General features: G+C 35.6%; 2 protein-coding genes and 1 long non-coding RNA gene across 4 annotated transcripts; 1 reads left to right on the top strand and 2 right to left on the bottom strand.

Annotated features, from left to right (window-relative positions):
- Positions 1-513: 513 nt before the first annotated feature.
- LOC144208220 (uncharacterized) lies at positions 514-10195 on the bottom strand. Its single transcript, XR_013328848.1, has 3 exons — positions 10029-10195; positions 1337-1484; positions 514-1274 (listed from the first exon to the last, which is right to left on the bottom strand). It is a non-coding gene; the product is annotated as an uncharacterized LOC144208220 (long non-coding RNA).
- gucy2ca (guanylate cyclase 2Ca) lies at positions 1137-15369 on the top strand. The gene is made up of 27 exons (XM_077733947.1): positions 1137-1520; positions 2639-2751; positions 3295-3362; positions 3439-3660; positions 3734-3852; positions 4660-4759; positions 4863-4974; positions 5406-5550; positions 5724-5809; positions 6776-6893; positions 7088-7169; positions 7254-7347; positions 7447-7509; positions 7594-7665; positions 8361-8465; positions 9876-9962; positions 10038-10170; positions 10449-10586; positions 10734-10822; positions 10889-10980; positions 11843-12001; positions 12082-12274; positions 12355-12529; positions 13077-13175; positions 13260-13354; positions 13451-13527; positions 14224-15369. Exons 1-27 carry the CDS (start codon positions 1310-1312, stop codon positions 14423-14425), a joined length of 3249 nt encoding a protein of 1082 aa, XP_077590073.1. The 5' UTR covers positions 1137-1309; the 3' UTR covers positions 14426-15369.
- On the bottom strand, positions 14371-17060 carry LOC144208216 (uncharacterized). 2 transcript variants are annotated; one of them, XM_077733943.1, is made up of 4 exons: positions 16918-17060; positions 16725-16823; positions 16473-16643; positions 14371-15463 (listed from the first exon to the last, which is right to left on the bottom strand). In XM_077733943.1, the coding sequence occupies exons 2-4, from the start codon at positions 16819-16821 to the stop codon at positions 15192-15194; spliced, it is 540 nt and encodes a 179-aa protein (XP_077590069.1). In that variant the 5' UTR covers positions 16822-16823; positions 16918-17060; the 3' UTR covers positions 14371-15191. The 2 variants fall into 2 exon arrangements, with proteins under 2 accessions (XP_077590069.1, XP_077590070.1); XM_077733944.1 differs by having other exon boundaries at positions 14371-15460.
- Positions 17061-17192: the final 132 nt, after the last annotated feature.

The following is a 17192-nucleotide window of genomic DNA, read 5'->3' as shown; positions in this document are numbered from 1 at the left end:
CATTCGTCCATTCGTCCATTCGTCCATTCGTCCATTCGTCCATTCGTCCATTCGTCCATTCGTCCATTCGTCCATTCGTCCATTCGTCCATTCGTCCATTCGTCCATTCGTCCATTCGTCCATTCGTCCATTCGTCCATTCGTCCATTCGTCCATTCGTCCATTCGTCCATTCGTCCATTCGTCCATTCGTCCATTCGTCCATTCGTCCATTCGTCCATTCGTCCATTCGTCCATTCGTCCATTCGTCCATTCGTCCATTCGTCCATTCGTCCATTCGTCCATTCGTCCATTCGTTCATTCGTCCATTCATCCATTCATCCATCCATCCATCCATCCATCCATCCATCCATCCATCCATCCATCCATCCATCCACCCATCCATCCATCCACCCATCCATCCATCCATCCACCTATCCTCCAATCCATCTATCATCTATCCATCCAACCACCCACCCACTCACCCACCCATCCACCCATCCACCCACCCATCCAACCCCCCATCCACCCAAACAACAAAATAAAATGTCCTTCCATTGAAATTGATATACATACCATATAATACAAAATGCTACCATAACTCATCTGATCATTGTATTCGACAATGATAGTGGTTTGTTAGCAATTTTCTCTTTTACAGGCCGAATCCACCCTAAATTTACAGCATACACTGTTTATCAGCTCCACACGAGCCCTGTCTTTACAGCCCGTCGTCACCTTTGTCCCTCACATCATGCAAACCCTCTGCTCCTAGCTGAAGGAAATCCCTGAACAATATTTCCGACCTCTGCCATATTCACAATTAACATGATCATTTCCCTATAACAACAGTATAAGATGGCAGCCCTTTTCTTCCTTCAGGAATTCAGTGAAGACTTCCCATGTCAGTATGGCCTTTCGGCTAAATTATAAACAAGCAGGTACGAGGAAGGTGTGGCGTCGGTCTTGGAGGAGTGTGGGAGTCGTTATCGTCGTGCCTGCCTCGGGCTGACTAGTGTTGTGACTGTCACCTCTATGGTTGTTCATTAACATAAAGAGGGAGGACTGATAGAGTGGGCGCAAACCAAGGTGGTGGATTATTGCTCTCAAGCTTTCCCTGGGAAAGCCACAGGTGTCTTCCGCATTGCCTTAACTGAAAGCCAGCCAACGATGAAAAACCTTTCTGGATTCTAGACTGCGAATCAAGAAACGTCTGCTCGGTGGAATCCAATCTTGACATGAACTGGAAAGGATTTTTTCCCTTTTTTTAAAGAGATGTATGAAGCGTGGAGACGACCTGACGGAGTGAAAAAAAGACAATAAGGATTAAAGATGGGAGGCTTTAATAGTTTACCTTACTTGGGAGTGTTGGTCATGGCAGTGATTGGTAACAAGATGTTGGATGACTGTCTGGCCTCCAACCGTAAATACACCATGAATGTGGTATTGTTGGAAGATAACACTTATGAGTGGAGTCTGCCCTTCGTACAGGCTGCCGTGGAACGAGCTATTGAAGAGGACACCAAGGAGAACAGGAAACATAGTATGGCTTGAAACTTGATCCATATATTTACTACTTCATTCATTAACTAATGGAAGAGCAAAGAAATGGTCATGTATTTTAATCATACATAAACTTTTCACTTCAAATTGTTGTCCTCACAATGTTCCAAATTCTTATTTTCTTTGGCCTCAAAGTAAAAATACTTTTTCAAATAGGATATATATATATATATATATATATATATATATATATATATATATATATATATATATATATATATATATATATATATATATATATATATATATATATATATATATATATATATATATATATATATATATATATATATATATATATATATATATATATATATATATATATATATATATATATATATATATATATATATATATATATATATATATATATATATATATATATATATATATATATATATATATATATATATATATATATATATATATATATATATTCTAAATATAAAATAAATAATAGTCGTTTTGGAGATTTTATTTAATATACTATACAAAGGAAAACTTGATAATATAGTAGTACATTCATTAAATAAATCCTTTTCGGAACCGCTTATCCTCACCAGGGTTGTGGAGGGGTGCTGGAGCCTATCACAGCTATCTACTATATACACCAGGTAGGAAACACCTTGAATCGGTGGGCAGCCAATCACAGGGCACAAGGAGACATATGACTATTCACGCTAAAACTCTAATACTACTAAAATACTAATACCTGGGAACGAACACTCGACCCCAGAACTGTGAGGCCAACGTGTTAACCACTTGGTTTACTTATAATATTAATTTGTTCCAGAAGTGGTTTCATATCTTGAATTTTTCACGAGTAACGTCCCATTTTTACACCCAAAACACTTTAATCTGTATCCAATGTTACACACTTTATCATTCACTTTTGATAAAGTCATTCATTTAAAAAAAAATCCTATAATTCAACGAAAGGCCAAATTCTCAATGTTCTTATATATGTTTTGATGTTGCCTGGGATTCTCAGAATTTTTAAAAGTTATGTTTTAAAATGCTTGTAAAAACTGCATTCATCTCCAAATATGCTCAGTTATAACTTCATATGTTAATGAGTGTTATTTTCTTTGTCTTTAGATTTAAGCTTTGTTTTGACGGCTACTTTTCATGGCTTCAACACCACCGTGTACAACCGGCAGGGCTGTGGAAGCAGCACCTGTGAGGGCGTGGCCATACTCAAGATGCTGCATGTGAGATATTACATTTTATAAAGTAAAATACCTTATTTTTTTCAGTGTAAGTCAAACCCAAGTATAAATCACAAGAGCCAAAGAACCAACATTGAAGAACATTTTAAGATGCACTGAAGTATAAGTAGAATTTTAGGGAACCTATTGCTCGGGAGCCACATGTGGCTCTTTTGATGAGGGCATCTGGCTTTTTGCTAACCTGTGAGCTAAAATATGGACATCGTGGGTGACAGAACTGAGATATTACATCTAGAACTGCTTTAATATTCATTTTTGACTCTTCTGGAATGCATCTTCTCATTGATTGGCAATAGAATAAGAATACTTTTAAAAATATTGCTTTTTTCCACTTTAAAAGTGGTGTAATTACAAAAAAATGGAAAAGGCACTTGTTTACGAGTATGTATTTTGACTTTTAAATCTGTTGTATGGCTTACAAGGAATAACATTAGAAAATATGAATAGTTTGTGGCTCTCTTCGACAAAAAGGTTCCTAACCCCTGCATTAAAGGATAAAAAAAACTCTAGTTTTCTTTCCTCCAGAATACTGGTGAAAACGGATGTGTCATGTTGGGACCTTCTTGCACATATGCAACCTTCCAGTTAGTAGAGTGAGTACGACGCCGCTCCAAATTGACGGCGTTTTACACCGAAAAGCCACTGATCCATCTCATTTGGGGGTTCCAGTGATGAAATCGGCCTGAGCCTGAGCATTCCAATCATCTCTGCCGGAAGCTTTGGCCTCTCTTGCGACTACAAATCCAAACTGACTCGAATCTTGCCGCCAGCACGCAAGATCTCCAACATGTTTTCTCACTTTTTGAGGGATAAGTTGCCATTCAAAGACGAGTGGAAACATGTTTATGTCTACAAGAAGCCAGTTTATAATGCAACTGAGGACTGTTTCTGGTGAATGGCCAAAGCGTTTTCTTTTTTTTTCGCAATCTTTTGGGTTGGTCTCATCTTTTTGATGTCATCATAGGTACACCAACGCGCTGGAAGCCGCTTCGGCTAACTTTGCTACAACGATAGAGAGGGAGATGCTTCGTTCTGAGGATGACTTGAAGAAGGCTCTGACATCACGGAAAAGACACAGTAACAGTAGGTGAACTTTTTTCATCCTTTAATAGCAGTTTTAGGTCAATCAATGTCATCAACATCAGTACATTTAAAAAGGCTATTTGTAAAAAGATGCTAATGTAGAAAACCAGTTGGAAGAATACAGTTAAAAATGTGAAAATCTTGAAATAATCCTAAAAAGAAAAAAAATGACAAAATGTTTGTATTATTGTTTTTTGATTTTCTAAAAGTGTATTACTTTGGTTTTAAAAATGTATTATATTAAGATTTTTACTTGTAATTTGATTTCTTTTATTTTAATAGTATGTTCAGGTCAATGTCATCAACATCAGTAAATAAAAATGCTATTGATAAAAATATGCTAATATAGAAAAACAAATGGAAGAATATAGCTGGAAATTTGAAAATCTTGAAATAAAAATAATCTTAAAAAGAAAAAAATATAATAAAATGAAGAAAATAAATGAAAAATATTCCAAAATAAATGTATTATTTGAAGATTTTTACTTGTAATTTGATTTCTATTTTTTTTTCATTTCTTTTTTTGGTTGAATTACTATTCAAATATTAAAATTTGGAATTTTAATATTGAAGTTTTTTTATTTCCATTCATTATTCATAAATCTTGAAAATTATTTTGGGCTAACCTATTTATTGTTGATATGTTTCCTTAGTTTCAGTGTTACAAGTTGTAATGTGCCAATGTATTGTATTGTCAAAGTGAAAAATATAGATTTTTGAACACGAATTAAGATCAACATTCTAAACCAAAAACTAATACTGCACACAATACACAAAGTTTCTTCTTTTATTTTGTATTTTTTTCAGTTTTCATAGTTTGCGGTCACCTCGATGACGTTCTTTCAATAAAGTCCAAAATTGACCCAATTCACCCGGACATCATGTTTATTCTTATGGATATCTACAAGTAAGTATATTACAATATTCCAAATCTATTTTCATTAAAAAAGTTTCTCAACACAACTGCAACATATTGATAATCTCCACATTATTTACTTTTTATTTTCCAGCCCGGAATATTACGTCAACACCACATCAACTCCGGGTATGCAAAACGTCCTAGTCATCACGCTCCCACAAAGGAATTATAATTCTGGATCTGTTTTACCTTACAATGACACGGTAGGTATTTTAAATATCTTCTAATTGAAGAAAAAAAATGAAACAACGTTCGCCGGTGGTGCTAGAGCCTATCCCAGCTAACAACTAGCAGTTTTTTTTTAAACATCAGCCAATTATGGCAGGATTTTATTTTTAAAACAATACATGGATTATACTGTTTTTATGTGCATTTTACATTTTTTTATAAGATTTTAATTTTAAAATTCTGGCAACTACAACTGCAAGATCTTTTTTAATTGTAAAATTCTGGCAACTACAACTGCAAGATTATTTTCTATTGTAAAATTCTGGCAACCTCAACTGCAAGATATTTTTTAATTGTAAAATTCTGGCAACCACAACTGCCAGATTTTTTTCAAATATAAAATTCTGGCAACCACAACTGCAGGTTTTTCCGTGTAAATTTAAAGCATATTTTTACATAAATGTAGATCAACGACTACGTGGCCGGCTATCATGACGGCGCTCTACTATTCGGCGAAGCGCTAAGGCAGAGGATGCTCAATCAGCAGAAAAACCGAAGAGCTCCTGACATCTCACTCAATGACAACCCATTCGTCAATTTCTCCTTTGACGGTATGTTATTCCCATTACCTCCCACACTCCAAAACCATGCTTATAAGTTATATCAGTGACATGCCCTCGGGGCCGTTAAGGCCTTTTCTGCTGGCCAAAGAAATATCTGAATCATATATTATATTTTGTCCATCAATACTTAATGTCATCAATACTGTGTTTGCTATGTACAGGTATGGCAGGCCACTACGTGCTGGACGAATATGGTGACAGAGACGTTAACTTCTCCATGATTTACACATCCACTATTACCGGCAAGGTGATATGCATTTCATTATTAATTGTGATTACCACCATGTGCTGTGTAAAAACACACAAACAAAAGAATATAATTTATTGTAAATTAGTGGCAGGTGACGGAATTATATATCAAGATGTCACTGTGGCAATCAGGCGTGCTAACTACTGAGCTAACACTGCAGCCTATCTTCATCAGCCAATACACTTTTTAAAGCTCTGAGGAACTTTTTGATTTGTACATTTTTAGATGAAGATTAATTCCATAAATTGCTCTGAAGTAGCTTAGATTAGATTAAATTAAATTGTTTTATTCATCTCGTATTCAGGAAATTTCATTGTCACAGTAGCATGAGGTTGAGAATACAGACACAGGAAAATACATTTTAGACATAAAAAATAGGTTTTATATATATATATATATATATATATATATATATATATATATATATATATATATATATATATATATATATATATATATATATATATATATATATATATATATATATATATATATATATATATATATATATATATATATATATATATATATATATATATATATATATATATATATATATATATATATATATATATATATATATATATATATATATATATATATATATATATATATATATATATATATATATATATATATATCTACATGTACATACATATATATAAATATACATTTGCATACATATATCTACATGTACATATACATACATATATATAAATATACATTTGCATACATATATCTACATGTACATATACATACATATATATAAATATACATTTGCATACATATATCTACATGTACATATACATACATATATATAAATATACATATGCATACATATATCTACATGTACATATACATACATATATATAAATATACATATGCATACATATATCTACATGTACATATACATACATATATAAAAATATACATATGCATACATATATGTTTTTTTTCTTGCAGTACGAGACACTGCTGGTATTTGACACTTCAAGGAATAAAACCATAGACGTAACCAATAGACCTGCTCTTGTTTGGAAAGGAAATCGCTTGCCTTCAGATGTACCAGAGAAGTTAGACGGTAATATTCATCCACACTCAATATTTCCTCTTAACGCATCTTCAAAACTAAAGATAATAATCTTCTGACACAACTTTACAAAAGAAATTGCAAAGCTTTGAATGCAATCTTGAAGAATCACTCAAAGTATGTGGAAAATGCACATTACATGAATTCTCACTGAAAATTGGTATATTTTTGGGATATTTTTTTAGCCTTGGTTACGCAGGATGTGGTTGTAATCGTTCTAAGTCTCAGCGTTGTCGTGGTGACAGCCATTGCCCTCATCTTTTACAAGTAGGAACAAGTATATGTGTGTATGTGTGAGATTTTGTATGTTATGTATCAGTTTATCTCATTAATGTATCAAACCTATTCTAGACAGAACAGAAAAGAGCGTCAAATGCAGAAAAAGTGGTCACACATCAACTCCCACCTAATTGGTCCGTTGGATGAGAAGGAAGTTTCCTTAAAGGTAATAATCTTCATCCTAATCTAAGATTAGAAAATGACGTGATAGTAATCAGATGCTAATAATGGTATGAGGAAATAATGTTTTGTTTTTTTGAAAAAGATTGATGAAGATAAGAGAAAAGACAGCACTGCCTTTTCACGTCGATGCCGCTACGACAAAAAGGTGCCCGAAGAACAAAGTGGATTTACATAGAAATGAAAAGAAAGCATTTGAAATGTTAACAACCTTTGTGTCTTTGTCTTTCAGCCCGTTATACTAAAAGAACTGAAACACACCGAGGGAGACTTCACAGAAGACCAGAGGATTGAGCTCAATACCGTACGACATAATTATGACAATACGTTAAATAAATGCAGAATTTCATGAATTTGGCACTTACAGAACAGTAATTATTGTGTAGAGATGAACATTAGTGAGTCAATGTTGTCTAACATGCTGCTAAAACAATAGTTGATTTAGATTACTGTATTTTTGAATTGGCACATTTGGATAGTCTAATAACATAAGTGAGCATCACAGTAGGCTTCGTATATATATGATTTTCAATGTAAAAAAAGATATATAAAATAATTGTAATCTTTATGGTTACTAAAGTACTATACTGACTTATTTATGTATATTTTAGAGTTTAAGTAATATTTGCCTATATATATATATATATATATATATATATATATATATATATATATATATATATATATATATATATATATATATATATATATATATATCTTTCAATACTTTACAAATGCAAAAAAAATACATACTGATTTTCTATTTAATTTCACAAAAAGTAGTTGACTCTTTGGCTACTATTAACTACAGTAGACATTTACTGATATGTCTAAACACAATTGGTTATCTGTCACTGTCGATGGCACAGAAAAAGTTTAGGAAATATGTATTTTAGGTTGTATTGTACTGGGTCAAGTATCTCAATGTAAAAATGAAGAGGAGAAAAGTGCATTGTTGCTAGGGGGTTTTAACTTTTTGTTGTGTTTTTTTAATTCAAGCTGCTGCATATTGATTACTACAACCTGACTAAGTTCTATGGCACCGTGAAGATAGAGTATGATGTGTTTGGCGTGTTTGAGCTTTGCCAGAGAGGCTCCCTCAGGGTGAGTAGAATTCAGGACACACGCAAACAGACATTTATTTATTATCCTTTGGGATTAATATTATTAGTATTATTATTATTTTGGACCCACAGTTCTAGAATCGAGGGTTCAATTCCAGGTATGGACCTTCCTGTGGGGGGTTTTCATGTTCTCCAAGGGCTTGAGTGGGTTTATTTTGGGTACTCGGGTTTCCTGCCACATCCAAAAACATGCTTGCTGTGCTGCTTGAACAATCTAAAATCATCCCTAGGTATGAGTGTGAGCATTTATGGTTGTCTATCTCTCTATATCCCGTAGTTAGCTGGGATGGGCTCCAGCACCCCCCATGGCCCTTAGGAGGATAAACAGTTTAGAAAATGAAAGAATGGAGAAAAACAGGGCTCTAAAATGATGAATTTATTTCTTTTTTTGCATATGAAGTCCATGAACATAACAAAGCTAATTCAAATGAGTACTTTATAATCTTATGTTAATTTTGTATTTTTTGTTAATTTCCATGATTATTTTTGCAGTTCATTTTTAATCTCATGTTCTATTTTGTTTTTTTTAAAGCTACAAAAAAATGAAAAGTTATTCCAATAAGCACAACGTGTCATGGCTTATCAGTACAATGCCAATGCGAGTCATTGTCTGATGACATTTTTTTTATGGCTGTTGATGGCCTCCTTTTTTTTTCATTGCAGGCTATCGCTTTATTGTTTCACAGTTAATTTTTAATCCCATTTCCTATTTTGTTTTTTAAAGATTTGTTTTAAAAAAAAAAGTTATTCCAATAAGCACTATGTGTCATTATAAACCATAAATACTTGTTTGCCTTTTGGTCAGGTTTTGAAAATTAACAAATTGGCCGCCATTGATGATATTAGACGTCGGAGAATTGGATGGCTAAAATTTTTAAGTCATCCATATGCAAAATACTAACTCATCTCATCTCATTTTCGGAACCACTTTATCCTCACTTGGGTCGCGGGGGGTGCTAGAGCCTATCCCAGCTGACTCGCAGGGCACAAGGAGACAAACAACCATTCATGCTAATATTCATACCTAGGGGCAATTGAAAGTGTCCAATCAGCCTACCATGCATATCTTTGGATTGTGGGAGGAAACCAGAGTACCCAGAGAAAACCCACACAAACCCAGGGAGAACACACAAACTCCACACAAGTGGACCAACTTGGAATTGAACCCAGGTCACCCTACTGTGAGGCCGACATTCTAACCACTCATCTGCCGGGCCTACTTTATATATAAATTCTCTAATTCGTTCCACAATCCTCAATAAAAACCACCAACTAAACCCTTTAAAAGATGTGAGCAACAGATGAGAATGAAAGAAAAATGATCCAAAAATGATTTATACATATATTAAGTTATTTTATGTTGTGAATGATGTTCTATTTATCCTTTCAGTACATCCTGAATGACAGAATCTCCTACCCTGATGAAACTTTTATGGACATGGAGTTTAAAATATCAGTCATGTATGATATAGCAAAGGTAAGAAGGCACAATGTGTTGCAGTCTAGCCACAAAAGAGACTTAACTTTTAATTTTTTTTTCTACCTGTGCCAGGGCATGTCTTATCTCCACTCTAGTAACATTGAAGTCCACGGGCGTCTCAAGTCCACCAACTGTGTCGTTGACAACCGCATGGTGGTAAAAATCACCGACTTCGGTTGCCATACTATCTTGAGGCCGGGTCGAAGTGAGTATAGTTCTGGACACCATTATCAGAAAACAATCTGTGGCCTTTAAACAACCAGAACAGAAACTAATGATCAATACCGTGCAGCTGTGTGAGATGAATGGCAAGTCGGTAGGGACAAACAAGAGTAGGAAAATGGAGAAAACAATGAAATAACAATACCAAGCCAATCAAAGCACCAGCCCAAACCACAAAAGACCAGACAGATTTTGCATTTATCACGTACATAGACAAAGTTAGGGTGACACTGCTGAAACCTCATCTGTTCCCCCCTTCAGATATATGGACAGCCCCGGAACACCTCCGTAAAGATGGCATATCTCAAAAAGGAGATGTATACAGTTATGGAATCATTGCCCATGAAATTATCTTGAGGCGGGCTCCTTTCTACACGCCGTGTGGGTCTAGTCGTACAGGTATCATGTTGAAATGTGCCAAAACCCTGACTTTAACCTCATCAAATACCTCTAAAATCCAAATTATTCTTATAATTGACAAGCTATATCATTAATTATTTGGATACTGACCATTGTGTTTCCCCTTAATGTTATTTATTGTTTCAGAAAAGATGTATAGGGTACAGTATCCCAGCGGGATGGGAGTCTTTAGACCAGAACTCAACTTTGACGGTGTGTCGGAGAGAGATATTGAGGTGAAAGCATGATTTAAAGGTCAAGTATATAAATGAACAACTAGGTCCTGATATTGTCTTTTCCAGTTGTACATGCTGATAAAGAACTGTTGGGATGAAGATCCAGAGCGGAGGCCGGATTTTAAGAAAATCGAGTTAGCTTTGGGTAAGATTTTCAGGTATGTCACCATTTACATCTTTACGTTAATCAGTTGCTGATCGTTAATAATAACAATAATAATAATAGGAATATGTTATAAGACTAATTATAAAAGGGGGTGCACGGCAATGCGCTTGTAGCATAACATAAACAAATTTAAATGAACTTGGATTACGATGCCGACACATTCAATATAACCTTGTACTAAACTTAATTCTAATTTTGTTTTAAATTTTTATACTTTTCTTCTCTCCGGGTTGGCTCTATTTGCCCCGCCTCCACCCTGACTTTCAAATGCAACCTATCGAGGGTTATTTGCTTTTGTATTCCCTTCAAAATATTCTGAAAATGATGCACACAAATGTCTTCACAATAGGATAACGCGCGACCACTTGCCAACAAGAAGTAGTATATATACTCCTCTCGTATTAGCAATCGCTCCGCCATTCGCACTGACTAACAGGGGAAAAAAAACACTGAAAAAATACAAAGCTCCGCCCAGTGCTCGTAGAGACATTACATGAGGGAGTTGCGACTAGAAAGACTGGACCCATGATGTTCTTATGAGCAGCCTCTCGCCTCCACTGTCTGCTCGTATATCAAAAATTGTCTCGTATCTCAAGATAAATATTTGCTCAAAATTTTACTCATATCTCAAATTGCTCATGTCAGGGCACTCGTATGTCGAGGTATTACTTTAGTTTGCTGGGATAGAATCTAAAAGCACACCTAGTGACCCCTGTGAGGATGAGAGGTACGGAAAATGAAACAATGGTATAATTCTGACAACCACAGTAGTCCATTTTGACATTATATCGTAACATACAGTAGTATTACAGTGTCAACAATAACAAGTCCTTATTCAACGGCGGTGGTCACAGCAATCTACACAATCAAGCCACTGAAACGTACATGGACAACCTCATCCGACGCCTCCAGATGTACTCCAGAACTTTGGAAAATCTAGTGGAGGAAAGAACATCCTTGTACAAAGCGGAGAGGGACCGAGCAGATCGACTCAACTTCATGCTTCTTCCTGGGTTAGTTCACGTCACCCTCCTGCTGCAAAGATACAAAATGAGAGATGTCCTATTTTTTTTTTGCAAACCTATTTCCTCAGACCGGTGGTACGGTCGCTGAAGGAAACGGGTCGAGTGGAACCGGAGCTTTATGAAGAGGTGACAGTGTATTTCAGTGATATTGTGGGATTCACAACACTGTGCCGCTACAGCACCCCCATGGAAGTGGTCGACATGCTCAATGAGATCTACAAAAACTTTGATAGCGTTCTTGACTACCATGATGTCTATAAGGTGTTTTTTTTCTTACATTTTGAACTGATTTTTTTTACTTGATGGCACTTTTAGACTTTGACCACATACTGATTTCTCAGGTTGAGACCATCGGGGACGCGTACATGGTGGCGTCCGGTTTACCAAAACGCAACGGCGACAGGCACGCGGTTGACATTGCGCACATGGCTCTTGACATCTTGTCTTTTGTTGGGACGTTTGAGTTGCAGCACTTGCCGGGCATTCCTTTATGGATACGTATCGGTGTCCATTCAGGTAAATGTCTCTCAATTTTACTTTTTGATGATGCCTGATGTCAGCTGGGATAGGCTCCAGCACCCCCCGCGAACCTCGTGAGGATAAGCCATACAGAAAATGAATGAATGCATTCTAAGCAATATGATATAGGACAAATTGTATATACAATATAGTGACAAATTGTGTTTAAAATTGTGTGTTCCAGGAAAATACTAAAGCTCCAAGTTTAAATAATTATAATTTGCCGTCTATAATTTCATAGTTTGGGCTTGAATAGTTAAAAGCTAACCAGATAGTCTCATTTTTTTTTAACTTTATTCAGTGTTATTCAACAAATAATGCCATGAACACTGGGGAAAAAGTAGTATTTCATTTTCTAAGTTAACTTTTGTCTTATTAATTGTTTAAAATTCCTAGCAAATAAGTAAATGCCCTTGGTGAACAACAATGAAGAGAATTTTGATAGTTCAGAGTAAGATGGAAAGACAAAATACTCCCACTTCAAAATTGTACGTCTATTGCTGTCAATGGCAGCCAATGAGTAAAGCTCTAAATATTTTTTTAGGACCTTGTGCTGCTGGAGTGGTGGGGAACAAAATGCCCCGCTACTGTCTGTTTGGCGATACAGTCAACACAGCATCTCGGATGGAGTCGACGGGCCTACGTAAGGAACATAAACACACCCATGTTTACCCTCATAAACACACAGCGCTATCACAAAATCAAGCATAGATTGAATCCATTTCAGCCCTCCGAATCCATGTAAGTCGGTCTACTATCAACATCCTACAAAGAACTGATTGTAACTTTGAATATGAGCAGCGAGGAGAGACATACCTGAAGGTGAGTTGAAGTTTATCATTATTATTATTATTATTATTATTATTTAGTTGCTTCATTCATAATTGTACATTTTGGCTGTCTGTTACTGGCTCACAGGGCAAAGGCAAAGAAATGACTTACTGGTTAACTGGAGTGACTGGAGGCAAATATAATCTACCCGCACCACCAACAGCGTGAGTAAACAGTACACTGTAAAATTATATTGTTTTATAGTATCAGTTGGCGCTGACGTAATATTAACGTTGATACTGGTGTTGATATTAATACTTCCTTCAAAAATATGCAATATGCTATTTGATACAGCTATGAATTGCAAAAAAAGAGAAACAAATTCATTTGTTATTGTTTCTAAAGGCATTAAAAGACATTGATGATTACATATGGCGCTTAAAAATTAAATTAAATTAAGTTTCTCAATACTGAACCATCAATCCATCGCACTTGGCTACAATCTTATGTATTTACATATATACATGTTCATTAACATGAATATGAATATGTTAATTAATATGTATGTGCCGTCTCTTACTAATCAAACTACAGCCATTTGTGATTAAGCAAAAACAAACATAAAAAATGAGTTTTGATATTTTTGCATTGAAATACTGCGTTATATTGTAACCAATATACACATAGATTACTTATTTTTCTACATTTGAACTATTTATTGAGACAAACTGCAGAAATAAAGATGCATTTTAAGACAATATTCAAAGAAAAGACAGCTCATCCATTCATTTTCCATACTGCTTATTCTCACCAGGGTCCCAGAGGGTGCTGGAGCCTAACCCAGAAAAAATATTGCACTGTTTGATACAGCCAATGGGAATTTTCTTAGTAATCCTTTTGTTCCTTAATTTTAATCTCAGGGAGAACTTCCAGAGATTACAGCAGGACCTGGCAGAGATGATTGTGTCCATCTTGGAAAAACGTGGAAAAGGCAGAGAAAGCTTTGAAAAAAGGAAAACTTTATCCGCTACAAGGAGACAAACCAACAACAACCTTCCATTGGAGAGTTCCCCAGAATACTTTCACCTGGCTGTCACCGATAATCCCAGTACTTATCTTTGATGAGATAGTAGTTTCAAATACTGCATTACATCTGTTTGAATGAAAGCTACATTGACTCAGGCAGGCTTATGAAAAGCCACACTTTGCAATTTGAAGTCAATGTTTTTCAAGCGCCTCCATTTGTTGTCTATCACATTGTTTGCTGTAATTAATCATTCAACTTTTCATTTTATACTACAAGATCCCTCAGCAACAGTGGCAGCTGGTAATACATTTTTAGATGGACACACTTGCCGGCAGTACTACTGCGAATTATTACTATTCAGTTATTTATTAGTTTTTTGCATAACCAGAATGTCAACAAATAATTTGTTGTTGTGGGCTAAATTTGATTTTGCACTATTCTTGGTATCATCTCATCTCATCTCATTTTATGAAGTGCTTTATCCTCACTAGGGTCGCAGGGGGTGCTGGAGCCTATCCCAGCTGACTTCAGGCCAGAGGCGGGGGATACCCTGAATTGGTAGCCAGCCAATCACAAAGCACGAGGAGACAAAACCATTCACGCTCACACTCATACCTAGGGGCAAATTTTAGTGTCCAATCAGCCTACCATACATGTTTTCGGAATGTGGGAGGAAACCGGAGTACCCGAAGGAAACCCACACAGGCCCGGGGAGAACATGCAAACACCACACAGGTGGACGTGACCTGGATTTGAACCCAGGATCCCAGAGCTGTGAGGCCAACATGCTAACCACTCGAGGATATTTTTTGCATTTTTCTTGTTAAATCATCGATCGCTAGTCTAAAGCTGGACTAGAATCTACAAAGTTTTAGTTGTAACCAAGACGGTGCCACCCAGTTCTGTGGCAGGAAGTGGAATTTTATGCTCTCTCGTAGAATTGCAAAGTGGAAAGCCGCCAAGTTGCTGGGCGCTGTCTGTTTCTCCACGGCTTGTTGCCTTCTGACTTTTTGAAATGTTTAGGGGGCCCGTCTGGTCAAAAGAGGTGGAGCCTGAAACTGATGGTTTGAATTCGTGACCTTCAATAAGCGGATCTATTTTCTCTGCAGGATCTTGTTCGGGTTCCGCTGCTACTGCAATAAAAAAAGGAAGAACAATAAATCATAAATACATCATGTCTTTTGAGTGGTGTCAGTTCTTTTATAATTTTTTTTATTTTGGGGAGGAAATAGTAAATGTAAAGGTTTTTTTGTATTTGGTTTGGCGGTCACTTTTTTTTAACTACATGAGTTAAAAATATCCTAATAATGTGTTCCCTAATACACAAATAGTATATTTTATTTGATGTTTTTTTTTATTATTTCATCTGTCTTTCTATCTCTTTTTACTTTTTCTCCTACTCTCACTTTGCACTTTATTTGACCTCTTGCTAATATTTGAAAAGGAGTGACAAGCAGAAAAGCGGGGCTGACCCAGGGGATTCCCGAGAGAAGAACAGAAACTAAACAGTTACCATCTAACATCAGCGTCACACATACATAAGCACTTGCTTAGTCATTTCCTCAAAAATATGACTGAGATGAGTCATTTACAATTATGCCATGTATGCATTAAACAATGGGGGAAATACATAAATTCACAAAAGTACAAATGATACAAAACACTGCTGATAATGAGAAAATAAATTAAATCATTAATATTAATCAAAGGTTTCTTGTTTCTTTCTATACAGCATACACCTTATATAAATAATTTTTAGTGGTTTACCAAAAGGAATATTAATAGTGTAGTATAGTAATATATATATGTACAAGTATTTCTATAATTTCCAATAGGAAGCAAGTTTAACATTTTTTTTTTTTTAACTGACATCAGTAAATGAGAATTTCACAGTTTTGGTATTTAAAGTCAAATTCTGAAAGCTATGTTTGCCAAAAAGAATCCCATTAAAAGAAAACTACGCTTGTAAATGATATAATCCCTTGGAGTAGATATTATGAAATAAAAAATATATATTTTGTACTGTCTTGATGGTGGTTAAATTAGGTTGAAATGTTATCCATTGCCCCCCCCAGGCTGTCAAATGTGCCAACGACTGAGCATTTTACAGTAAATTTGGTGTATTTTATATTTTCAGTGTACCTGAGGTTCTGTTGAATCTGCTTTCCCATCTGAAAAAGATCATCCAGAGAGCCAAAGCCATGATGGTCCCAAGGGTGGTCAAAACTACAGCAATCCACAAAATTGGACTCAGAGAAATTGGGTCTGACCAGGCAGTGGGAGATGTTTTTTGATGGAAAACTGGGGTTGGCTCTATTGGAAAAAACATTCATGATATGGAAAAATAATGTCACCAAGGCTTATGTTTAAAAAAGATAATCCAGAAATGTTCACCTGTTTTAAGTTCACGTTGAATTTCCATCATGTCCTGAATGCAGGTGGTCACAACGTTGTCCCATTTTCTGCCGGGAGGACAATTCTTCTTGGTCATATCTGCAAGAAAGAGAAGTCATTTTTACAGACGCAGATTGAAAAACTGTAAGACTTCATGGATGAAAGCACTCATTTAAATAAAAACAAAAAACACCTTAGAGTGTTTCAGTTCCTCCATTTCATAGGAGGGGGTTGAATTACGCACAGGGTATCTTGGGACGCACCCCTCAATGTTTCTTGTTTAACTCTAAATACCACTGCCCTCACATCTGTCAATGGCAGTAAATCAGTTAAAAAAAGGCCTCTTCCCCACATAAAACTGTATACAGCAGAGGTGACCTGCTGTCTGTTTTCCATGTCTCCCTCCACTAACACACCTGAAGCAAATAAGTGGGATTGACAGGAAGCTTCTGGACAGCTTGCTGATTG

Source organism: Stigmatopora nigra, chromosome 15 (assembly GCF_051989575.1).
Source record: "Stigmatopora nigra isolate UIUO_SnigA chromosome 15, RoL_Snig_1.1, whole genome shotgun sequence".
Taxonomy (NCBI): domain Eukaryota; kingdom Metazoa; phylum Chordata; class Actinopteri; order Syngnathiformes; family Syngnathidae; genus Stigmatopora; species Stigmatopora nigra.
This window is presented reverse-complemented; position numbering and strand designations above follow the sequence as displayed.